The 26,766-nt window shown below is 34.8% G+C and overlaps 1 protein-coding gene across 2 annotated transcripts in view; it reads right to left on the reverse strand.

The window, feature by feature from the left end:
- ASCC3 (activating signal cointegrator 1 complex subunit 3) overlaps positions 1–26,766 on the reverse strand; it is a 301,692-nt gene that overhangs the window by 135,851 nt on the left and 139,075 nt on the right. For both annotated transcript variants that reach the window (XM_006727550.3, XM_081828714.1), the window contains exon 14: positions 5,311–5,445. In XM_006727550.3, the coding sequence (XP_006727613.2) occupies positions 5,311–5,445 (135 nt within the window). The remainder of the gene's footprint in view (positions 1–5,310; positions 5,446–26,766) is intronic.

The raw sequence follows: 26,766 nt of genomic DNA on the forward strand, positions 1-26,766 counted from the left end.
TGGTTGACCCATACATTCTTGAGCAGAGTGGTCTTTAGCTTCCAAGTGTTTGAATTTCTGCCAGTTTTTTTCTTGTGATTGAGTTCCAGTTTTAAAGCACTGTGGTCTGAGAATATGCAGGGAATAATCTCAATCTTTTGGTATCGGTTGAGACCTGATTTGTGACCCAGTATGTGGTCTATTCTGGAGAAAGTTCCATGTGCGCTTGAGAAGAATGAGTATTCTGTTGTTTTAGGGTGGAATATTCCTTAAATATCTATGGGGTCCATCTGATCCAGTGTATTATTCAAAGCTTTTGTTTCCTTGTTGATTTTCTGCTTAGATGATCTGTCCATTGCTGAGAGTGAAATATTGAGGTCTCCTACAATTAATGTATTGTTATCAATATGACTCTTTATTTTGGTTAACAGTTGGCTTATGTAGATGGCTGCTCCCATGTTGGGGGCATAGATATTTACAATTGTTAGATCTTCTTGTTGGATAGACCCTTTAAGAATGATACAGTGTCCTTCTGTGTCTCTAATTACAGACAGGGTTGCTGGCCTCTTGTTTTCCCAGCCTGTCTTCTGGAGGAGGGGCCTGCCGCACTGTTACTCAGGCAACCCTGTTGGGGCGGAGTTGCCCTGCCCCCCTGTGGCTGGGGATGGGCTCAGCAGAAATCAGTTTTTGGGGCGTTTGTTCTCTGGCAGCTTTCCCTGGCGGCTTTCCGCATCTCTTCTGCGAGTCAGAGCAGAAGAGACCGTTTCCAACCCTCTGTCTCAGAGCAGAGAGACCTCAGTCTGTTCTTCAGTGAGCTCTCCAGGCCACACTGTCTCCGTTTCTGTCAGTGCTGGTATAAACTGCAGTGTCCTGGGTTGTGCACCCCTCCGCAGCACCCCAGTCCTGCCTCCAAGTCGGGGCACGTCTCTGCCTTTTGTGCTTCTAAAACCGCCAGCTGCTCCCAGTTCACACGCGTGACCCCGCAGCTCCGGGTTTCCGCCCCTGGGGGCTGCCCTGAAGTCCTTTCCCCAGCGCTACCCATCTGTGAGTCTGTGCCCCGTCCCCAGCGCGCGAGGTTGTCGCTCAGTGGCGGTGTATGATCCCCACGGCCAAGCTCCCTCCCGCTGCCGTTTATCCTCCAATATCTGCCCGCGAAATCAAGGCTCCCAGCTTCGTACCTCGAAACCAACCTCCTGCGATATTCTGTTTGTAGAGATCCAGATCTTCTTACATCTCAGGCTGGTTTCGTGGGTGCTCAGAGTGGTCTGGTAGATATCCAGCTCAATTCCGGGGACCAGTTGAAATAGGGTCCCCTACTCCTCTGCCATCTTTCCTAGTCCTCGACATACTTCTATAAATATAAGCTGCTACTACCAATCCTTTAAGGTATGCTCTATCATACAGAAAACAGTGGTTTCTTAAGAAAAGATCTTTGTGTGGGAGAGCAAAAAAATATGCAGTGTAAATTAGGGAAAGTTATTGATATTGTTCACCATTTTAAAATTTAGTTATTAATATATATTTTCTAAAAGTAGATTTCTATAATATGGTATGTTTTATCATTGTTCATTTTCCAAAATAATTTCATATATTATTCTATTTGTTTCTCATAGTTAACCACAAGGTGTTATTTACCCTATTATTATTCCATTTGATAGAACAGAAAGTAAGTTTCAGAAATATTTAGGTGTTTAAGGTGACAGGGCTTCTATAGGTGAAGTCATAACCAGAGCTTTTTGTTAATGTGCCCTCTTCCTTTCGGCCTCCTTTGGAATTCCTGAGATACTCCCTTCCCCAGAGAGAACTGCAAATTCCATCTCTATAGCTGAAGCTTCTCCTGGGGTACTTCATTTTCCTTTCCCTATTTTCATATTTCAGTAGACAATCTGGAAATATTGTTGGTTTTTCATATGGGGATAAATTTTATATTAAAAAATGGAAAAATGGGAATGATATGAGGAGTCCTAAAATATACTGTTACTTACTGGGAAGAAAAGTATTTTCTTTTTGGCTGTGGCTAAGGCACAGAAATAGCCTTCTCTCTCTCTCCCTGTCTCTCTCTCTCTCTCTCTCACACACACACACACACACACACACACACACACACACAGAGAGAGAGAGAGAGAAAGAAAAGGAGAATTTCCTCAATGGAGTTTTACTTATTTACACAAATAAAGTTAAGAGTGTTAATGAAACTGTGCAGAAATGCTTTTAAGAACCATAACTGGTGAGTCAGGAATTGAGATGGTTACATTACATACTTAGGGGCAAAGTGCTAGTGTGGCACGGTCGGGATTTAGCTGTATTTCCATTGGCTAAATTTCTATGTACTACCATAGCAAATTTACCTTCTAATTTTATTTTAATGTTTTGAGTACTTAATTTCCCATTTTTCAAAAACACGGGAAGGAATATCTCCTACCATCATGATAATAGCTCCTGAGAACTGCTAGAATGTTAATACCATTCAAGTTCAAAAAGAACTTAAAGAAATAAGCATACAGCTAGCACTAGAAGAACAATCTAAAATTTTGGAGCTTCAGTAAAGCATTCAGAAAGATTACTTTATCTTTTGGTACAAAATCATACCCAGCATGGAGGGGACAAGTTTTTTGAATCTCTCTTTAGCAGAAATGAGGGATACAGTTAGGCTGAAGAAATGTTCTTCCATTTTATTAGAAACAAAAAACAAACAGAAAGACTCAAAGCCCTAAAAGCTTTAGAAAGTCCAGATCAGATTTGGTTTTGAACATTTAGAATAGTGTGGTAAAAAGGGCAGGCTTTGGAGCCAGACTGATTCAAATCATGGCTCTACTACTTGTTACACGGCCTCTCTGAGAAAATTATTCTCTCAGTTTGTTTCCTTATCTATAAAATGGGGATAAGAATCTCTAAGGGACAGAATAGTGGTGCAGATCAAATGAGAAAATTAAAGTGAGGCCATCTCATAATGTTTGTCTCAGAGGAACAAAGGCGAAAGAAAGTAATTTCGGGGTACCTACTATCAGCCAAATATTATATGAAAGTCTGGGAATATAACAGTGAACAGGACAATGTTACTTGAAAACATGTACTTATTAATAAATGTTTGTGAATGTCATTCTTCTTTAAAAAAAATCCAGTAACAGTAGGCAGACTGGATAAAAATCAAATATAATAAAAATATTTTTAAAAAGGTGTAATAAAAATGACTTGGAAAACAAACTGAGGGTTCTAGAGGGGAGGGGGTGGGGGGATGGGTTAGCCTGGTGATGGGTATTAAAGAGGACACATACTGCATGGAGCACTGGGTGTTATGCACAAACAATGAATCATGGAACACTACAGCAAAAACTAATGATGTAATGTATGGTGAGTAACATAACAATAAAAAAATGACTTGGGATTTTCAGGTCTACTTAACTGTATTAAAACTTTCCATTTCTCCAGATCTCTCTCTCTCCCTCTTCTCTTTTTTTACCATAGTGATCTGTGACTCTGGCGATAATGCCTTAAATAAACATTATTTGAAAATGCCTCTATATTAATTATTTCTATATGCTTTATTTCATGCTATATTTGAATTACTTACACATATACCATATCAAGGGGTAATAACAGTACAAATCTCTATCAAAGGTTCTGTGAGGACTGAATGAGTTATGTATAAAGCAATGAAAACAATGCCAGGCACCAGTAAACCCCTGATAAATGTTAAACACTATTATTATAGAAATTAAATAATAAACCTGCATTATTTGGAATGAGCAATAGCTTTCAGAATTGAGAGGTATGAAGTAACCAGAAATCCACAAGGTGGCTCTCAAGGCTTGGCTTTGAAACACAATAGAGTTGCTTCATATTTCCAAAGAAATGAAAGAAGACTTATGAATGCCAACCTGACTTTTAAAAGACACTCATAAATTCATAATTAATAAATAACTGGAAGACTACAAAGCTGTTTAATAAGTGTTATGTAATAGAAATTATATAAAGTGGAGAAAAATGAAGAAAATGAACAAATTTTATAGTTCTAAATTGAAAGAATCTGATGTTCAAAACAACTGACATCACATTTATCATATTCAGAATCTAAAATGTCAATATAAAATGGTGAAATTCATAGTGGAATTGTAACAATTAAATACATCTTACCAAGATGAGAAATGTGAAAGCATAGAGCACAATGTCTGGCAGCTAGCAGCTGTTCAGTAAACATCAGTTAAATCTTAGGCATATAAAATACTTTGAAGTTACTATCATTTTATGCCCACTGACTTTTTCATTTGAAAATTTATTTTCATTGCTTTAAATCAGGGCAAACATTTTCTGTAAAGAGCTATATAGTATTTTAGGCTTATTAGTGGGCCACATAGTCCTTGTAGTAACTGTTCATTCTTCCCTCATGGTGCAAAAGAAAAAAAAGCAGCCATTGACAAAGGAGTCTGGCTATTTTCTAATAAAACCTTAATTTCAGAAACAGGTGGCCACCTTTGGCCTTCAGGCTCTAGTCTATCTATTCTTGATCTAAATCATTATCTCACATAATTAAATAAAACCTTTTGTAAATCTTAGGATACAATCAATACTCAGATTACTTGGGGAAGTACTTCTCAAACTGTAATGTGTAGTAAATCACCTAGGGATTGAGGCAAAATGCAGATTATGGTTTGGTAAATCTGGTATGGGGCCTGCCGTTCTGCATTTCCAAAGGGGACCCAGGCTTTTAAGGTCCTGAGCATACGCTGAGTAGCAAGGTTATCAAACTCCCAGGTCTCAAACTTTCACTTTCTTTTTTTTTTAAAGGTCTTATTTTTAAGTAATCACTAAACCCAAAGTTACAACCCCAAGATCAAGAGTCACATGCTCCACTGACAGAGCCAGCCAGGCACCCCTAAACTTTCACATTCTTGAAAAGAACTTTTATTTATGCAGCTTTCATCTGTCCACATTAACCTTAGAAATTAAAACTGAGAAATTAAAAAATATTAACCTATTAGTTTTTTTAAGAGACTAATAACCCTAATTAGATGTTAACATATTTTATGGAACTTAACTGTATTTTTTTTTTTTTTTTGGAACTTAACTGTATTTTATGTTTTAACTATATTTTAAAGAGTAGGACTAAATACAATTCTAACTGTATGGATAGACGTGATAATTGAATACCTCAGGCATTGGAATCCTTTGGAAGATCATTAAATTAAAAAAAATAAAGATTATAACATGATAAATATGTAAAATTAATTCCTTGGAAATTGGAGACCATATATCTGTCATATATAAAATATCTGTATTATCTGGCACATTATATGCTTTAGTTCTTATATCTTGCCATTATTTGTTCCCTACCTGTTTTTCTGCATGTCCATATTCAGGTCCTTGTGTAGGTAAAAAGCAGGAAATCTGACCACTATTTTTTGCTCTTTCTATTAGAGACATAGCTGTTCTTACAGTGGCATTTCGAGCATGTACAAACACCATCACCTGAAAAAAAAGAAAAACAGTTTATTTAATACTAAAAGTCATTAAAAGATAGCTTAATACTAGTCTGAAAAAATCACCATATGTATACAACTATTAATTTTCCAAAATACAACCCCCAGTTTATGAATTCCCCAACATTTCCTTATTTTAGAACAAAGTGTATATAGGATAAAGACAAGTTAGATAAAATCCAATAACAAGGCTTTATATACTGTTAACCTATAAATTGGTGGAAGTCAGAAATGAAATTAATGGATTATATAAAATGTTGAGTTAAATTTGTGCTTTTCTCTTTTGAAGACATGATTCATGAGTGTAATCATATATTTCGGGGACAGAGTATAAAAATATACGAGAGCCTTATTTCTCCACCATCAATGAAATTTCCACTATCATAAAGATGTTTAAAGAAATTGAAAACAATAAAAACACTCTTCTTTGGACAAAATCACATCTGAGAACAACCATTTAAAATAGAGTTTCGGGGACTGGAGGAGATGAAAATGCTTCTAGAGAGGCATTTGGAATTTTCTGTTTTTTTTTTTTTTTTTTTTTTGACCTTCCTGTGTAATTACAAAGTGTGGAAATCTGAATTAGGGGAAGTCACATATCTGGATGCTTTGTCAAGGAGAAGTGGAAAAAAGTATTTTCAGGGACAGTCACCAGGCAGAATGTCAATGCAACTGAAGAGAATGAAATCAGAGAGTGAGGAGCACTCTGCATCTGCTGCCTATCAGTGCTGTCTTCTCCTCTGTGTCTTTTCTTCTTTGGCTTCCACATCCCCTCCACATTCAGCTCAACCCCAGCCTTCCCAAAGAGCCATTACTATAATAAAGTAATTTTACTCTTTTATATGGACAACTGATTTTTTTCAATTTTATATGATGTGAATAAAGCATCTCTAGGTAATTTGGCATTTTAATCAAAATCTAAAACATACAATCTAAGGACAATCAGCAGTGTGGGTGCTTTGGGTGACTTAAAGACAAGTTCTAGCCCCAGCTTCCAACCAAACTGAGACCTCTAAAACTCTCTGGAGATACCATCATATTCCCCTTGGGCCTCAGCAATATGGAGGTCCTAATTCTTGCCTTTCCCTCAATTTCTCTCCATATTTATCTGTTAATTATGTTTTCCCACAAGCTAAAACACTGGTGTTATTTCCATGGTACACATTTAGAAAAATAAGCAACTGATGGTTTTAGTCAGGGAATTGATAGGCTCATGCTAGCTGACCTAAGTAAAAGAGAAGGTCATTTTGAAAATGAACAAAAGTGAAAAGGGGAGGGAGGCCTGGAATCTGACCAGAAAGGAGATGGAGTGACACAGATCTAAAGCACACACTGTATAATTTACTCACAGTAATCTTATGCCTATAAACTTGTCAAAGAGACTGTTCCACGTATGGGATGCCAATTATAATTTAGAGGACAGTGAAATAATAGAGAATAAACATTCAAGAAACTGGAATGCTTAAATTACTAATATTCTTTTAGAAAGTGTTCAAAGTCAAGGAGAGTAGAAAATCTGGAGAAGACCAAAATTCCTCAATGAAAAACTCCCAAAGCATTTAGACAATAAAACAAGCACTGCAAGTCATCTAGAGAGACTTAACATTAGTTAATCACAGCCATCAATGATATAAAGCATAAGCTTTCAACCTTGGTTAGAGCTCTAACTGATTTGTTGATACTAAGGTCTTTTGAAAAGAAATATGATCATAAGAATATCTCTAAAGAGTATATGAATAAAATTTATTTCAGTAAGTTCATGTATACTTGGAAAATTCTTCTGTTTCCTTATTTTCAACTAAAAAAACCCCAAATCTAACTTCGATAGGCTCTCTAGCTTTCTGGGGAAACATCTTTATCTCATGGGATATCAAGAGATTACCACTTAAACTTACTGTAATATTTTCATCATTATTGACATAAACTGTTTAATACAAAGTTAGAAAAATTCTATTAACTATAATGCCCTGCTGAAGCTTCACCAGTTCAGAATCTCTCAGATTCTACCATCCTGTCTCTTGTAAAAAGTGAGGATATTTCAATAGTGAGTTTCTTCTTAAAAAATTAAGGCAGACGAGGTGCACCTGGGTGGCTCAGTTGGTTAAGCATACGCCTTCGGCTCAGGTCATGATCCCAGGGTCCTGGGATTGAGCCCTGCATCGGGCTCCCTGCTCAGCAGGGAGCCTGCTTCTCCCTTTCCCCCGTGCTCCCACTCTCTCTATCTATCTGTCTCTCTCTCGCTCCAATAAATAAATCAAATCTTTAAAAAAAAATTAAAAAATTAAGGTAGACTTTTTTCTCTTATGTAAAATTAAATTTTACTACACACAAAGCCTCACTAAACCCTAACATTAAATTTTAAGAAAATCTCAATTAAAATGAAATTATTTATTTTTTTAATTAATTTATCCACTCATTCAAATGTTTCCGAGAATTCTGAGAATCACTATCAAGCCCTGAGAATTCTGCAAAAGAGAGAGGCAAAATCTCTGCTCTCAGGGAGATGACAATCTAGTATGATGTATTAAATAAGCACAAAATATTTTTACTTGCTAAGTATTTACTAGCCATGGATGGATAAACTACTGTTGAAAGAGGAAATATGAAAACAGACAAGACATGGTTCCTTCTGTAAAAGACATGTACAATTTAAGGAAGGAGAAAAAACTGTACACGCGGAGCATGGATAACACAGGAATGCTAACCATGGAGCTGGTGGGTCACCTTCATTCATCCATCGCACTACATTTACACAGTACCTACTGAGTACCAAACCATGCACTAAGCACAAGGGAAAAATGATAAATAGATTTATCTGCTTGGGTCTGCTCCTGTTGGCAAGGAAGAATCACTAGTAATCAGCCCTATCTGGCTATAGAAGCAGGTGCAGGCTGGATGGAGGAGCATACAGTAGTATTTAGAGGGCACGTGTTGTGATGAGCACTGGGTGTTTTTTGCAACTAATGAATCACTGAACACTACATCAAAAGCTAATGATGTGCTGTATGGTGGCTAACTTAACATAATAAAAAAATAATAAAATATAATATTTATCCTTGGTAATTTTAGTGTGTTAGCTTGAAGAAGTACATTCTCTTTCAAAGTTTCTCACACTGAGATCCAGGGACCTCTTTGTGGGAATCAGTGCTGGTGCTCATTAAAATAGACTTCTGGGTCCTCCCCTAAAACACTGAGTAAGAATATTTAGGGGTGGGACCTAAATTTTGAATTATTAACAACTTTTGAGATGACTACTGCACTACTGTGTGAAATTAGTTAATAATTACCACCAACTTAGTTTTCTTCTCCTAAGGTTAAAAGGAAACATAAATAAAACCACCACTATAAAGATGATTTTAAAAACTCCCTTATAACCTATCTTTATTTACCTATATATATAAAATATCAGGGAATATGAAGGTATTTCATATAACCAGCACAGCCCCAAGATCATTTCCCAGATGGGTTTTTATAATGCAACCAGATTTCTATTCTCCATAATTCAAATGCCACATTATGTAAATCCTGTTGATACGAAGAACATAAGGGAAAATAAAATATGACCCTAAATCTTCATCAATTATTTGTCTGACTTGTCAACTTATCATTTTGCAAATTATTTTCTACTGCAGCCAAGAGAAATATTAGTTACAACTTAAAGTAGCAATTTCTTTTTATTAAATGATCCATCACTTCTTGTTCAGTAAAATAAACTCTTTTCCTTATTAAGAATTTTCTGTTTAGAGGCTCCAACAGAAGCCATTACAAGGTTTTGAGTCTCTATAACATACTTGATTTTATGGTTTGTTAATTTGGTTAATTAATTTAAATAGACATATAAAAATTATAACAGGACAGCACTGTTTCATTTGGCAGAAATAACTCCAAATTAATCTTAGAAACACTACTGATAACCGAACAGCAGCTAAATGGGCACGTGTCATTAAAATAAGATTATAACAATAGATTCAAGTCAACAACATTAGTAAATTTTAATTGTTTTATGAAACTGTTCATATTTTTACTTGAGGTTTGTTAGATTAATACATTTAAAAATATTGTATATACTTGTTCTTAGTTTAAAAAGCCATTTAGTTTAAGAATATATAATTAAATCAGTCCTGAGATAGGAGAGAAAGTATGTGAATTTGCGTTTTGGTCCTGTTATTTAATGTGCCAAAGACAGTGTTCTTTACATGAGATGCAGATTAAAAGTAATGAAAGAGTGAAAGCTGAGATAATCATTCGGAAAAACCAGAATGTTTAAGTAACCCATATTGTTTCAATGTATTCAGAGAGAAGGATATATTATTTGAAAAATACCAAAAATTCTACTTTGAAACATTATTAAAGAGCAGTGACTTAGAACAAACTATTTAATCTCTCCGATTCTTATTTTCCCCACTCCACAGATAGTTACTAGAGTCAAAGGATTACTATAAAGTTTGAAGTACATAAGGTAAGTGAAAACACTGCATTTAGTAAAGTCATAGCTCTCAAACTTTAGAACGCTTCAAAATCATCTAAAAACACAATTGCTGCCCCTTTCCTCCACCACCCTTTCAGATTAAGTAGGTGTGAGGCAAGCCAAGACTCTGCATTTCTTTTTCTTATTTTTTTAAGATTTATTTATTTATTTGAGGGGGAGGAGGGGCAGAGAGAGAAGCTGGCTCCCCACTGAGCAGGGAACCCAGATGCGGATGGATGTGGGGCTGGATCCCAGAACCTTGAGATCATGACAGGAGCTGAAGGCAGAGGCTCAACTGACTGAGCCACCCAGGAGCCCAAGACTTTGCATTTCTAACAAGTTCCAAGGAGATGCTAATGCTCTTTGTACAGCAACTTTGAAAACCTCTGTCAGAACTGGTTAAGTATCAGCACCACTGTAAGAGTAATGAACAATAAAGTGAATTTGGATTAAAAGACCAAATGGTGAGATCAGTAAATGACTGCTATAAATTGACACCTATATATTTATTCCTCACTGATGCAAGTGCATATGTATCTAACACCACACAAAATAATTTAAAAAGCCACTTATCCTTTAACAGCTTTTGTAAAGGTGTTGTGCATGATGGATGAGAAGTAAAAAGAAGAATAAATGAATACTTAAACCTGAGATTATTTGAAAACAGGGGGGAGGTGGGCAAGGATTAACTGAAATGTTGAATCAAAGACTCTTCCCTAGAAATTTCCACTAAGAAGGAAGGCTGAAAAGGAAATATTTGAAAAACATAGACAACAGAGCAGATAGATGTTCCATAGAAAATGCTGCTGAGGAATGACATTCTTTAATATATGGTACTCGCTCTCACACTGGTTAAAGAATGAGGCCTGAGGGTGAGGAGTTTTATGTCCTAGTGGTTTATGCTTTCACTCTAACTGCCCTGTTAGGTGTCTTGCTCTCAATTCTTTCGAACTTTCTTAACCCAGGTTCCTCAAGAGAATTAAGCCCTAATGACGTAAACAAAGAGTGATTCTAAAACTGCATGGTCCCCAGACCAGCAGCATCAGCATTCCCTGGGAACTTGTCAGAACTACAAACACCACCCACCACAATAGCAACCTTCAGTTTGTTTCCTGAGATTAAGAATTCCTCATATCAATGAGATCATATGATACATGTCTTTCTCTGATTGACTTATTTCGCTCAGCATAATACCCTCCAATTTCATCCACGTCACTGCAAATGGCAAGATTTCATTCCTTTTGATGGCTGCATAATATTCCATTGTATATATATACCACATCTTCTTTATCCATTCATCTGTCGATGGACATCTTGGCTCTTTCCACAGTTTGGCTATTGTGGACATTGCTGCTATAAACATCGGGGTGCAAGTATCCCTTTGGATCCCTACGTTTGTATCTTTTTTTTTTCTCTTTTTTTTAAAGATTTTATTTATTTATTTGAGAGAGAGAGAAAGAGAGAGAGAGCATGAGGGGGGGAGGGTCAGAGGGAGAAGCAGACTCCTCGCCGAGCAAGGAGCCTGACGCGGGACTCGATCCCGGGACTCCAGGACCATGACCTGAGCCGAAGGCAGTCGCCCAACCAACTGAGCCACCCAGGTGCCCCCTACATTTGTATCTTTGGGGTAAATACCCAGTACTGCAGGGATGGGGTGGCTGGGTGATAGACATTGGGGAGGGTATATGCTATGGTGAACGCTGTGAATTGTGTAAGACTGTTGAATCACAGACCTGTACCTCTGAAACAAATAATACATTATATGTTAAAAAAAAAAAAAAAAGAAGAAGATAGCAGGAAGGGAAAAATGAGGGGGGTGGGCAATCAGACGGGGAGACGAACCATGAGAGACTATGGACTCTGGGAAACAAACTGAGGGTTCTAGAGGGGAAGGGGGTGGGGGTATGGGCTAGCCTGGTGATGGGTATTAAAGAGGGCACGTTCTGCATGGAGCACTGGGTGTTATCACAAACAATGAATCATGGAACACTACATCAAGAAAAAAAAAGAACTACAAACACCAGATCTGAGTCAGTGCCTCTGAAGATGGGGCTCAGCAATCTGGTTCAACAAGCTTTCCAGGTGATTCTGATATATGTTATGTTAACATCTGAGAGCCCTGCATCAAGCCATCCATTGTAAGTTGAAAAACAAACCCAAAACCTTCCCTCTGCTCCATTTGGAACATCCTGGTATCTTTGGGAGGATGGAGAACACAGGCAAATCATTTTCTCTGTTTTATACAGTTTGAACAGGGAGTGCCACTACAGATGTATTTTAGATATCTTGTACACCACAAGAGCGCATAAGCACAGAATAGTTTTTATTGCTGTGGTCATATTACCACATCTGTGTTATCAGGTAAATGCAACTTTAAAAGGTTTGATTCTGCATGCTGTGCATCCAGGAGACATTTGTGCTGGGATACTACAAGTAATTACAGAGTTCTCATTTTAGACCTGTCAATGCTGGCCAGCTGAAGACACTCAAATAATCTGAAGATCTTTTCACATCAGTACACAATTTCTCCATTTACTTTTTACATTTGCATAGTATTCCATTACTTAGAAATACCATAATTTATTTAACCAGTCCTTGTTTGATGGACATTTATGTTGTTTCCAATCTTTCATTATTTAAAGCAATGATGTAATAAATAATTGTTCACAGGTTTATTTCACATGTTTGTGAATATATTTGTTGGATAATTTCATAGAAGTGAAATTGTTGGGGCAAATATATATGACTATTCATTTAACTATTTCCTTATTGTGAACACTGTTTTGTTACTGGAGATTTTCTTCTTATCAATTTGTAGGTGTTCTTTGTATATGGAAGATAATATGCTTTGTCTTTTTCTATATTGCAAATATTTTGTTCTAGTCTACACTTTATCTTTTGACTTTGTTTATGGTGCCTTGTTTAGTATGGAAACAGTTAATTTTTCTTTAAATCTATCAGCATTTTTCTCTGTGGCTTCTGAGAAATTTACAGAAAAGCAAGTAAAATTAATCATAAACATTTGAAAAGGTGTTGAACTTCACAAGCACAGTGTGGCTCTGGCAATCCAATAGTAGGCACAAAAAGCACTGGATTTTGCTCTCACAAATGGATATCTGGAAAGATACCCATAATACAGTGCTAAGTGAAAAAAAAAATCAAGTTGAAGAACAATTTCCATAGTATTATTCTGAGTATGTATTTAAAGGATGTGTGTGTTTAAAATTAGAGATATGGATGGACACCCACCAAATTAAATACCTCACAAAATGAAAATGGGAGTGGGGGAAGATAAAAAGATGTTTCCTTTGTATATCTTGTATTGTTTGTCTTATCCACTGAAACAAGCCCTAATAGTTTTACAATGAAATATATAAATTATATTGAACAGAAAAAATGATCAGTGATGACAATGAGGTTATAAGAGTTTATTTATAATGTACTACTATACTAATATATTTCATGATTATTTTATTGCTAAGGAATTTATGGTGTCAAAGTAAAAACTTCAAGGAAACTTATTTAACAATGTACTTATAAGGGCGATGGTGGTACTTTTGATCTAAGTGACAAATTTATCTTGATTCAGAGTACCTGGAAATGCTTTAAGAAGAAAAGAGAGATGTTCTCATAGAAGAAAATAAATAGCATTTCAAGGGAAAGTATACAGAGGTCAAAGGTACAGAGAAGAGAGCAAATCCATAGGGTGGTAATACACATTTTTGACAGAAATGGACATGTGGACAGAGGAGCAGTAATATCTGGAAAAGCAAATAACAATCTCATTATAAAATATGTGTTAAGATAGAAAAATTCATTTAAGACTCAGAAAAAAATGATAGCACTAAAAGTGATACTTGAGAAATTATTTTTATGTTAGAAGTAGATTTTAAACTGAATAGAGAGAAGGCTATCACTGCGAAAAAAAATTACTCAAGGAAGTATAAAAGAAAACAGCAGACAAAACATAGGAAAAACCAGAGATGATTTTATCATTGTAAACTGACAGGACAATCAACAGGAAAAAACTTTAAGGGGTGGGGCTAACTTAAAAAAGGGGGTGCTCTGTTTTTTTATGAAGAGTCAAGATGAGCAAGAGAGTACTTAGGTATCTCTGAGAGTTAATATGATTGTTGGAGACAGATCTGACAAAAGGGAACTCTGATTTAAACATTTTAAAATATAGCTCTGCAGCCACTGAATTGCTTGAAAAGTTAGTATAAGTTCATAAAAATTGATTAAGAAAAAGAAAAGAAGCCCTTTTACCTACACGGGGGAGATGGATGTTACTAATACGGTCAAATTAAAATAATAAAAATTTCCCTGATGCTTCCAGAAAGAAGTGATATTTTATTCTTTGAACATCTAATGAATTCATGTGCTCCTTCCTTTAAGCATTAATCCCTTAGGCATTAATCACTGACTACCTTTTTTTTATTTTTAGCTACCTTTTATTTTAGCTATGCTTGACATATCTCCTCTGCAAGTCTGCCATCATCCAACAATTACATGACAGGCACTGGGGACATAACAGTGGGAAAGCCCAGCACCAGTACCTGTGCTTTTGGAGCTTCTATTTAGTAGTTACTATGCTGAAAGACTGGAGTCTGAGAAGATGGGGAACAGAGAAGCTGCTATTCATTACATCAACAAATATGGGAGAAAACAGCAACAACAACAACAACAAAAAGGAAAAAGAAATGAAAAGCATAACTGAAAAATTAATTGGAGTCCTCTCTTAAAATTAGCAAATTACTTGATTTAAAGATCATGACGTTTCAAGTTTCTTCATTACTGGTCTTTGGGTGCCATCTCTCTAAATTCTTCTTCCTATTGTTCAAAACCTCCATGCATTTGTATGTTTCCAGGCCTTTGCTCGTGTTTTATTTTATTTAGGTCTCCTGCCAAATCCTCCTGTGGAAATTCTACAAACCTTTAAACCTGGTTCTAATGACTCATCTCCAATCTCTCTAGGGAAATTAATCATTCCCACAGCACTTTGTTCATACTTGTGCCTTGTGTCATCTCAGCATATACATAGGTTTTCACCCTGATGGTAATAACTACCAGGACTAACAATAAAAGGCATGATTTATTAAGTGCTTATTATGTGCTAGGCCCAGTACTAGGTGCCACGCGTTGTTCTCTATTTCACTATTAACACAATTAGGTAGGTAATACTATTAGTGTTTTACAGATGAGAAAACTGAAGCTCAGAGTTTTAATAACTTGCTACTCATTCAAGAGCAGAATAGGGAATCAGCCTCATTTGAAAGCCTACTTTCTTTGCATCACGTTATATTCCCTCCCTGGGTGTTCCCTAAAGGCAAGGTTATATCTTACTCATTTTGAGGTCTCCTTGTCATCCCCTGTCCCACTCTCCAAACTATCATTCAATCAGCAGGTACTCAATAAATGATAGCTGAAATTAGTTTTCACAGAAAACATTAATTTTTAAAATATTTATGAGCAGAAATTTGAATTTAAAAGTTTATAAATTATAATAGTATGTGGGCTGAGTTAATACTTTCACTGATACATTTATGACAATATGGGGTATCAAGTTAACTTCCAATTATCCAACTAGATAATTAACTTTCCTGGATTGTTTTTAAAAATATATTAGCAACCATCTCTGATATTTAATAAACTAAAATTGCTACTGATTAGTCTTCTCATACTATGGTAAAGCTGCATGTGTATGTATTTTAATGCCATTGCAGAGTTCCAAATTTGTGATTTAAAAAAGAAACAATTTATAAAATGAGCTATTCTGAGAGCATCTTAAAAAAAAATTCTGGACTTTGAAGTCAAAGATAGTTCCTAAATCAAAGCTACCTATATTTACAATGAATCAAATTAGTCAAATTCATTAACCAAAACAATGTCCTACTGATGGACATGAATAAAGAAAGTATTCTTATGTTTTATAATGGTAGAAAATTTGACACTACTCTATCTGGATTACATCCACAAAACTAAAAGTAATAGTTCAGCTCTGAAAATAGGGCTAAAGTAATAAAATTTAAAATTGTCTATTTTATTAATCATGGGTGTTACAAGTAGCATTTATTATCAGATATTCCTGGCAACCAACGAAATTACTAACGCATATTTTTTAGTTTAAAATGATGTGGTTAAATGTTTATCAGATATACCATGAAAATACAAATTACCTCAAATAGGGTTAATTTACCTTGTCCTACCTATATCAGAAAACTGTATAATTCACTGACTAGTCTTCATGCATTAAATTATGCAAATAAACCAAGAAAAGTAATCTGGAGTAGAGAGAACTGGTTCCGCAGCTCCAAGCTGTGTAATTAGATCTACACTTGGCAATTCACAGACACCTCTGGACTCTCATGCTGAGAACCTGCAGTTCTTCTCAAGAAACCTAAGCTTTTAAGTGATAAACAGATTCAGGTTATCATTACTGAATTATATTTAGGGCATTACCCTGAAAGCGAAATATATTCTTTGCAAATTTCTTTAAAGGAGTAAGTTTTAATATTTATCGGTTTCCATGTTTGAGTTGTAGGGAGCTTCAACTGCTATATTTGGTTAAAAGAAATCTACGATACTTTACATTTTCTAAACCCTACAAGACACTTGTTATCAAAATGTATACTAATAATAATGAAAACAAACTTGGAGGACTTAGTGTACACTATACACCATGACAGCAAAAATACATATCATTTTTCTAGCTAAGTCCACTGTAAAGAATATAATCTTACAATCAATTCACCATACATCAGGACATTGTACAATATACTTAGAAGCATAAGACAGTTCTATTCAGCATAGTTTCTAAAATATTAAAGACCACAAACTTACAGAGAAAAAAGTGTTTCTAAACTTCAAAATGATAAGTAGTTTGAATGTATTTTCCCTTTACTATAAACTTTTTCTTTAATTAAAACCAATGTTTTCTTAAGACATTAAACATATGTATATCTTTTAGAGGTAATACAATTTATGTTATCCGAAAGATGCTTGAATAAATTTTTTATAAATTCTTCAGATCTTGTTCATATGTGCACCATATACATTTATGCATTCAATAATCTGGAATCTGAATTCATTTTTTTTTTCAAGTAGGCTTCACACCCATTGTGGAGCCCAGTGAAGGGCCTGAACTCATGACCATGAGATCAAGACATGAGCTGAGACCAAGAGTTGGATGTTTAACCGACTGAGCACCCAGGAACCCCTGAATTCATTTTTAAAACATTCATTAGATTTATAAACTTAAGTAACTTAACAATAGTATATAGGCTGTTGATGAAAGTGAATTTTATACATTAAAATTGTTTTAAGCATAGAAAATATTAGAATTTTCTTCTAGTTTTTTTTTATAAAATACAAAAGTAAATAAACATATCAAGAATATTAATTTTACTTGCTCATAATTACTTAAACAAATTTAAGATATACACAAACTTAGTTTTTTTGTTTAAGAAAAAATTCTAATCAATCTAGACAAAACACTTATCTGATGCCAAACTAACCTATATAACCTATTTAAGTCTTATTTTGAATGCCAACAAAGTTTTAGACCCATGTTTGAATCATAATTCAGCATCTGTATAGTAGAAAAGCTTGGGCCAGTTTACCTGTGCTTCGTTTTTTCACCTGTAATTTGGAGATAATAGTACCTGCCTTACAAGGCTGATGTAGATAAAACAAACAATAATTAGAAAATACCAGAAAAGAGCCTAGCATATAAAACATGGTACATTCAGTAGGAAAAAAAGTTTAGTTGTTTTACAAAGGTCTTCCTTACATTCATTCCAAATCTGATCCCTACATATCCCACTCACTGGGACCAAAATCAGTATTGTTCTCTAAGGCAATAGGAAAAAAATGCATTTGTTTTCACACATAAGAATTCTTCAAAGATTTGAAAAATTCTATCCTATCTCCAGTTGACTGCATTTTCCTCAGCTAAACATCACCAGTTCTCATGCTGTTTTCCATAAATGATAGTTATTATGGCTTGCCATAGTTGCATTTTTATTCTTTATTCTTTCTTAATATAAAAAGAATGTACTGAAGAGTATTTGTTGAAGAAATGATTTGTTTAAATGTGTACAGGCTTTCTGACTGAAGTGTTCTCAGCTTGATTATATAGTTTAATATGACTTTACGTTTTATTTTCAAAAATGTATCAATTTGAACCGTAATTACTGAGAAACCTGAAAGAATGTAAAAGGCATCTATTGGCATCCATTTCTTTAAAAATGTGAAAAAAGATTTTTTAATAATTGAAAGATCATATACTTTCTGAAAAGAATCTTTTAAAAAATTTCATCACTAAAAATTATTGGGTTGCTGTAGATTTTTCACACATACTATTGATGATTTCCTCAGGTCAGATTTTTCAAGGGGAATTTACAAGCACATTCTCTGCATTGTCTTCTCTTTGCAGGACAGTAACAGGTTAAATTCAAATGTCAGTTTTGCGGAGGGTAAAAACAGTGAAAGGGAAGTAAAAAGGCCAAGGTTCTAGCTTCAATCGCAAAGCTTATTAGATGTCCGGGTTTGGGCATACTATTAGGCTTAGTTTTGTCATCTGTAATAAAATGGACTAATGAACTTCATGATGCTTTCATAAATTCAATGATAAAGTGTTGATGATCTATTAAATGTTGTCTTTAAAATACTTTCCTTCTGAAATAAGATTATTTGGGAGCTGATCAGAAGATGATAAAAATATGGTTTAATAAGTATAACCTATAATTAAGGGAAAAAACTAAGAGTATTATTCATTTTAATTTTCAAGTAAATAATACCTTTCCACAGGATTTTTGGCAATGATTCAAATTGTAATGACAGAATATTTATATCATGGTATGAATTTATTTAAAGATGATTATGGAGTATATTCTTCTTTGTATCATATATGATGTTAACAAGTTTGTGACACACCTGTCTTTATGCAAAAAAAAGCATTTAAATTTTAAAGTTTATTTTGTTACGGGTTTTTATGTAAAAAACATTTACACAAATCAACAAACTGAGGGGTGTTAAATTTTGGTGAGCAGAATAAAGGCGGCATGAATTGTGCAAATCTCTGTGTGCAGAGTTCATAATTAGTAAGGATGACCCACAGCACTGGAGAGGAGGTGCTCTGGAAAGGTGTACCTTCTACTTTCTGGCTCAATCCTAATTTCTAGAGCTGGTGCAGCATTTCAGTTACGGGCCTGTCTTATATATGCAAATATATGACTTTCTACCTGATCTGAGCAATGAAGGAGTCACAGTTGCCTGATGAATAAAAGATATTACATTAGAAAACTTAGAGGCTACTGCATTCAGCCAGTGTATCCAATTAGAATTCAAGCTGGCATTCAAGGCCCATAAGGGAAAACCACTGGTTTGCTAGGTCTAACGGATACATGACAAAGTAGAAGACCAAATCCCATCTCTACAAGAAAAGCTGAATTGATATTCCATACGTGAAACATTAGTCTACCTGGTATCACAAGAACAGAAACTAATCCTCATGCAAATTATGAAAAACTAATGCTATAGGACAGTGGTTTAAAAACTTATTTGGCTGTGGAATTCTTTCTTCCAACAAACTCTACTGCAGCAGCTCAATATATATATATATATAGAGAGAGAGAGAGAGAGAGAGAGATGAAAGCTACTGAAGTGGACCTGAGAGATCCAAATCTCATTTCTTCCTCCCAGACAGCACACCTTTCCCACTCCGAACGTCATCACTGCAAGTTCGGAGCACACTGGAGGCGTCTGAAAGTAACAGCTTTATGAGGAACTCTTCTGTTCAACGCTCTATTTCCTCTTTGTTGAAAGTTTGAAAATTCTAAAATCCCATCATCTCATTCTTCTGGACAATATTTTAGGAAAGCAGTGAAAATATTCATTTTAAAAACAAAACACTTTCACCGGTTTCTAAATACCATTCTCTAGTAAAAGAGAACGAGGTTTGCAGAAATTATTAATTCCAATTCTGGGACTCGGACATGTTAAAAGGGCAAAAAAGCAAGCTTGAAGGGGCTCCCAACTGCCAAATTTGGGCTAATAAGATCATCAAAGTATGTAATACAACAATGGATTATAACCCATTGAGCAAAATAAAAATTCAAGTCAATAGAAAAATAAATTAATAAATAGGAGAGAGGAGCAGCTCTACCTTACATGTAGTGGAATGGAAGGAACGGCAGGCTTAGAGACTCATTAATAGGTGCTAAAACGAGTGGGTGAAAGTTAATTATGAAATCTGTACATTTACATTTTGTGCATAATCATGTGATTAACCTTTGTTTCCCTCATCAGATTATAAGCAACAGTAATGCAGAGTGTCTCTTTCTGATTTCCGTCTTCAGCACAGTCTCTGACACATGCAAATATTCAATAAATAGTGGATGAATATTGGCAGTAATGTCTTAGTTTAGTTTTTTTTTTTTTAAAGATTTTATTTATTTATTTCACAGAGAGAGAGAGACAGTGAGAGAGGGAACACAAGCAGGGGGAGTGGGAGAGGGAGAAGCAGGCTTCCCGCCAAGCAGGGAGCCCGATGCGGGGCTTAATTCCAGGACCCTGGGATCATGACCTGAGCCGAAGGCAGACGCTTAACGACTGAGCCACCCAGGTGCCCTGTCTTAGTTCAGTTTTCATTCTGTTCAATACCTAGATTGATGATTCAGATATAGCTCACATGCTAAAAGAAAGTGTAGCTGTTTCTGTACTGGGTATTTTACCCACTGAGCTTTTACCTTAATGAGGCAAATATACTACAGAAAGAGATCCTAAATCATGAACCATTGTCAGTAAAGTTTTTAAGTTTAGAATCTGTTTCCATTTTAAAATTCCAGGCTAATTGTAAGTATGAAAAGGTTATAAGTACCATTAATTTTTAAAAGTCCATAAAGACATACACACATCAGTAAAAAAAAAAATCAAGGAACATATATTGAAGCCCATCTACTTGCAATGATTAGTTTAATGATTAAATAATTTAATGATGAAGTTCTAAAAATCCAAGCACTCTGATTTCAGGCTGTGTCAAAGATGTTCTCAAATATGACTAAAATCTGAATGATGTGACCCAAACTACACTGCTTCTAATTAGTCCCCATAGTATAAATGTGGATCAACTTAATTAATTGCTAAACCCAGGTCAATCCAATAAAGGCTGCTAAGACAGAATAAGGAGTCTTTCTTCAATACATTATAGTATCACACAAAGAAAAATATTTTACTGACCTCCATGACAATCCAAATTGCATTGACATTTGTTATTGACAGCCCCAAAATAGCAACATCTATTCTGTAGAGCAAATTAAGCAAGACTAGCTAGTCTATTACTATGCAAATAAAATTCATTAGTAAGCTAACGATTTCATTTCTACAGATTCCACTGGACTTCAAGACCTATTATTATTCAACATTATAAGATGTTCTGGACTGAACCTAATTTTAGTAAAATAACAACATAGAATGTATTTTAAGCCTTCTATCAGTATTTTTCATTTTTTTCTTAGACAATAATCACTATTTATAATTCTTAAATACCCAACTATTCATTTAATAGTCTCAAATATTAGATATTAGATTGAGGAGATTCTTCCTAAAAGAATATACTTTTAAAAATTTACTTGGGCAGCAAAAAATCATACTAAACCAATATACTCTCAATCAAATTTACTGGCTAGATGAAAACTGTACTGCTATAAAGGAAAAATCACAAAATTATAATTTGTCTTAGATTGGCTCTTAACTGTCTCTATTTTTTTAGGCCATTTTCACAAACAAAAATGAAAAACACCTCAATTCTCCACAAATCTATACTGTATTCTTCAGTGAATCCTCTTCATTAAGGAAAAAAAAAGAAAAACAGAAAAACAAGACAAAAATGATGTATCTACAAACCTACAGTTGAGATAGTTACACCATACTTAAAAAAGGAGGGTTGCCATTTGACCATCCATTAAGCCATTTAAATTTATTTGGCCTTTGCTCTATATGATCTCAAAAATATAGCTACAAGACAAAGTAAATCAGATGTCACAGTCAGAAAATTGAGATCCATGTTTATGGACAACAGTACAAAAAGACTACTGGAGAGAATATGCAATGTGGGTAAAGTTAGAAAGCTTTTTTCCCCTTTCTCTAGATATCCCACCCCCCCCGCCCCCCGGCAGTAGCAGACACCAGACCATCATCTTACTAGGCTGGTTTAGTAGAGTATATATCCTTTCCAGAAACCTAGGTCTTGCTGGAAAATAATCCTCCCTGAAATTCTTGGTATAGGAAAATGGTCAGGGCCATCTGAGGGATGGACAGTGAAGTGCTTTAATGGAGAGAATGTCTCCACTACCCCAGAGCCATTTCCTCCCATTTAAGGGTAATAAAGTAGAGAGGCTCCTTTCTAATCTCTCAAGGAGACAACTGCTTATGTCCCAGGGTAGAGGTCTTCCCTTCCTTCTTCAAGAGGGCATCTGTTTATATTCTAGAGTAAAAGATAAGGTCCTTGGATCACTTGGTCTACTTTCTCTCTTTCTTCCTCATCTCTCTCCCCTTCCTCCCTTCTTGTTCTTTTCCCTCTTCTTCCTTCTTCTCTCCCTTTGTCTTTTTCTCTCTACATCCCCTCCCTACACTCCCCCCCATCAGAGAGGGGCAGACAGATGTGCCAGCAACAACTATACATATAAGCTTCAAATTTCATAATTTTGTAACTCATCTGCTATGGTGTAACCCTTATACGTAGAGGTAGCCAGCTCTCACCCATATTGCCCTTTGGGAAGCTAGGGAGGGGCAACCAACATGAAGCTCTGTGAATAAATATGAAGTCTGTTCTAAGTATCTCCTGTTTCTGTTTGTGAGCTTGTGAGCTTGTGTGTGTGTGTGTGTGTGTGTGTGTGTATAAAACATATAATGAACTTAGCTTAGACCCTCCATAAGACGTAACAGGTCTCTAACCATATTTCAGGAGAAAAATGCCCACTTTATTTGCCAGCATATACTTAGAGCTGCATTTCCTATCTACTCATATATAAAAACCAAGAAAAAAATGAGATACAAGACTGTTGTGTTATTCCCTTAAAAACAGAATCCTGATTTATAATATCTATAGAGACATAATTTCTTTCTTCCCACCCCTTCTCACTTAAATATGCTATAAGACAACAATAAGAACAACAAAAAAAGATAAAAACCCCAGCTATAGGCAAGACAGTAAAAAGCTGCAATGGTTAATTAAGTTTGATTATTTACCTCCCTTGTATGCACTTTGAGCAATAGTTCTATCAGATTTCCCTGGGACACAAAATTTAATACTCAGCTCTAATAAAAATACTGTTTGTTCAATTTTATCAAAAGAGGGCTATAAAAATGTAGTCAACAAATGCTTATAGTGGTAACTAAACTTATTAAACATATCTACCAACTACTTGCAAGTCCAAATATCAGCTGGAAACTAGTTAATAGAGATTCAACATACCATTTTCTAAAATGAAATAAATAGCTGTCAAATTAACTTCTGACAATTTAATGTGAAATATTCTGAATGGCTGTCTAGAGAATTTTCTATGGTGTTATTATAAAAAGACAGAAAAATGACTACAAGCAGTCAAACATTGTTTTAGTATTTCTCAAGTCAACATTATTACTGTTACTTAAATAATATAAATAATTCAAGTAATAGTATAAAATGAACATGTATGCTAAGTTAGGTTCTATTTTTAAGAGATTAAAAATATGGAATATACAAAGTGTTTGACAGAAGTGAATACTGTAAAACAGACTAAAAGCTTCTTTATATTATTTAACCTAATAATTATGTACTTACTATAATTTAATACTATAATTATAAAAGTCACATTAATAAATTACCAAATAATATACTAAATTCACTTCCTAAATCTGGAATATTTAAAACAGCTATAGACCTATATGGAATCTTTAAGTAACAAAATTTATAATAAATTATATATTATTTAGCTAACTTCACCTTTTATGTAAAACATGCAGTTATGTCAGAAAATGTGCATTTATACATTGGTTACATGCATAAAGCATTAAGCAAAGCCCAAAAGTTATTGCTATTTTTAAGCAAAATATTCTAGAGGTGGGAAAGAGAACAAACTGAGAGGAAAATTACACAATAATATGGTTAAAAAAATAGTATACAGTAAGAGGGCAAAGCAATTTGTACTGCCTTCACATTTTGCTACTTTACACATGAAGAAGGGCATGAAAGAAGCCACAAAGAATGAGAAAATGGAAAGAAAAGTTACTAACTTCTATAAGGAAGTTATACTGATCAGGCATGTAAAAATAGAGATGATATACAACTACATAATGGATGAAATGGATGGAACATAAGCCTCACCTTGCAGTTTTGAGTTGTTATATATGTTCCCTGGTGCTCAGCAATGTATCGAATAGAAAGAAAATGAGTTTCAGGAAAATAAAATTGTTTGTTTTGCTTCTAATTTTTTCCAAGCTTACAGACAGCATTATTTTTTTTTCTTTTGATCTTTTGGCACAGACGGCATTATTTTTTTCTTTTGATCTTTTGGCTAAGTATTTATAGTCTGTACAAGAATAGATCTAAACCTAGTTTATACCTTCAAAATTTCTAAACGTCATTCTGAATCAAACTGTTTCACTGTGCTCTGTGAATTTTTGCTGTAAATTCCAGAAACCACTAATTACCAATGTAAAAAATGTTCAAATCCCTAAAGATATATTCATACTTGTATTTGTCTTTATGTACCAGGAGAAAACTGAATACATTTCAGGGGTAGGAGGTAAAGTGAGGGTAAAGTGAGGTAAGGGAAAAGTAATTCATTAGCCTTTTCTTTTTGCACCTTTGTGTTAATTCACTTGTTACAAGAATGTATTATTTCAGTAACATGAAAATCCTCAAAGAATTAGGAAAAAAATGTTAATAGCAATGAAGGAAAAATGCAATACTAATATTCTTCATTAAAAAATATTCCCTTTGCAAATGAAGAGAACATTACAAGGTTAATAAAGGAACTATTATATATAAAATTTCAAGAATGTAATTGAGTACTCTTACGGTAAGCTGTATTTCAGAAAAATGAAATTTTTCTCTGTTCTCTTAAAAATGTGAAATTTTAAAAGGGTTCAAAAGTTACTTCTCTAGGGCTTAATGAATAGAAATAAAAGAAAGAATATATTAACTTCAAATAACTGGTGGCACAAATGATGTCTATATCACGAAAAATAGCTAAGTCAGATGGATATCTCAAATTAGGAGAAAATGAGGTAATTTAATACTTCTAACAGAAAAGACTATATAACTAGATGAAATAATATTAAGAATATATTTATGTAATGAAACATTTTAAAGGAGAACACCAACATTCTTCCACTGATCTCTACAGCTAACGGGGCAGGGAAGGCGGGGGGGATTTCCTTAAGAAGGTAATCAAAGCATCTTTGATGTCATTCAACATCTCCAGATTGTTCTACTCTCTGCCTGGACATTCAGCTTACTGTAGGACTAATGATTATTTTCTTGATTTTCCTGAAGTTAGTTGCCCGCTGATTCCTTAAGAATTACTTCTGACTTGTGAAGGCTACCATAGCTCCTATTCATTCATTCATCAAACATTATCTGTGCACCAACTGTGCTCCAGGTACTGGTGAGGCCATGACAACAAAATGATGAGCAAGACCATGGTTAGCCATTTTCTTTATGGGACTCATATCTTATAATAGAAAGTGGCATTAACCAAAACCAGCCAGAAAAAAATGTGAAACTATAGTCAGACATATGAAGAAGATGTAGGCTATGCTATTATATAGTTCATAATAGGGAGGTGAAAGAGTAAGGGAGTTATACAAAGGTTTCTCTAACAAAGATAAAATCTGAAGGATTTAATATAGGATAACTAAGCAGAGAGTAAGGAAAGATGTGTGAGACAGAGGGAATAAGTTATGCAAAAGCTCAGAGGTAAATAGAAGAGCATCTCTATGATGAGGGTCTGAAAGAAGGCCAGAAAGACAGGAGGTAGGAAATGAGGGAGAGAGGTATGTGATGAAGATAGAAGGTAAAGGCCAGACAATATAGGGACCCCCTGAACCCTTTTAAAGCAGCTTGAAGCATTCAAGTGTCATCCCGGAGCTGTACTTTGAAAAGATCATTCTAGCCAGCTGCAGCATACAGAGCAGCTAGAGCAGAGCTAGAATGGATGCAGGTAGCCATTAAGAAGTGGCTAGAACAGTCCATGGACAGCATGATGGTTACTTGGATTAGATGGTAGAAGTGACGGTTCAGGAGAAGGAGGGGATGGAGAGAAATGAGCAGATTTGAAAGACACTTAGGTAAAATGAGTAGGTGTTAATGAAGGATTAGAAATGAGAAAAAGGGAGAGTTAGTTGACAAGGACAACTTTTAGGTTTCTGACTTACGGAACCAAATCTACAGTTATGCCATTCACTAAACCAAGAAATAATGGATGGAATACTATTGGTTTAGGGCGAAAATTTTATGAATTGGGTTTGGACATACTAAATTTCAGATGTTCTTAAAGTACACATGCCTTAAAATTTTAACTCCTAAATTGGTAATTATAACTGATGAATTGTTATTATATTATACCACTATCATAGAAAGAATTTCTGGTTATTATACCAGACAGTGGTATAATATAATGAAAACTCATCAGTTATAATTATCAATTTAGGAGTTAAAATTTTAAAATTAGACATCAGGAGCACTTATTTCTTAGCACTATCAGCTGCTAGGCTGATCCTGTGATCATAATACTATATATTTTAGCCATGCCTAGTTTAGGAACATGGAAAATTATGTTGACCTAGGCATGCTGCTGT

This window comes from Leptonychotes weddellii, chromosome 8, assembly GCF_054177405.1.
Source record: "Leptonychotes weddellii isolate Sample4059 chromosome 8, ASM5417740v2, whole genome shotgun sequence".
NCBI classification, from domain to species: domain Eukaryota; kingdom Metazoa; phylum Chordata; class Mammalia; order Carnivora; family Phocidae; genus Leptonychotes; species Leptonychotes weddellii.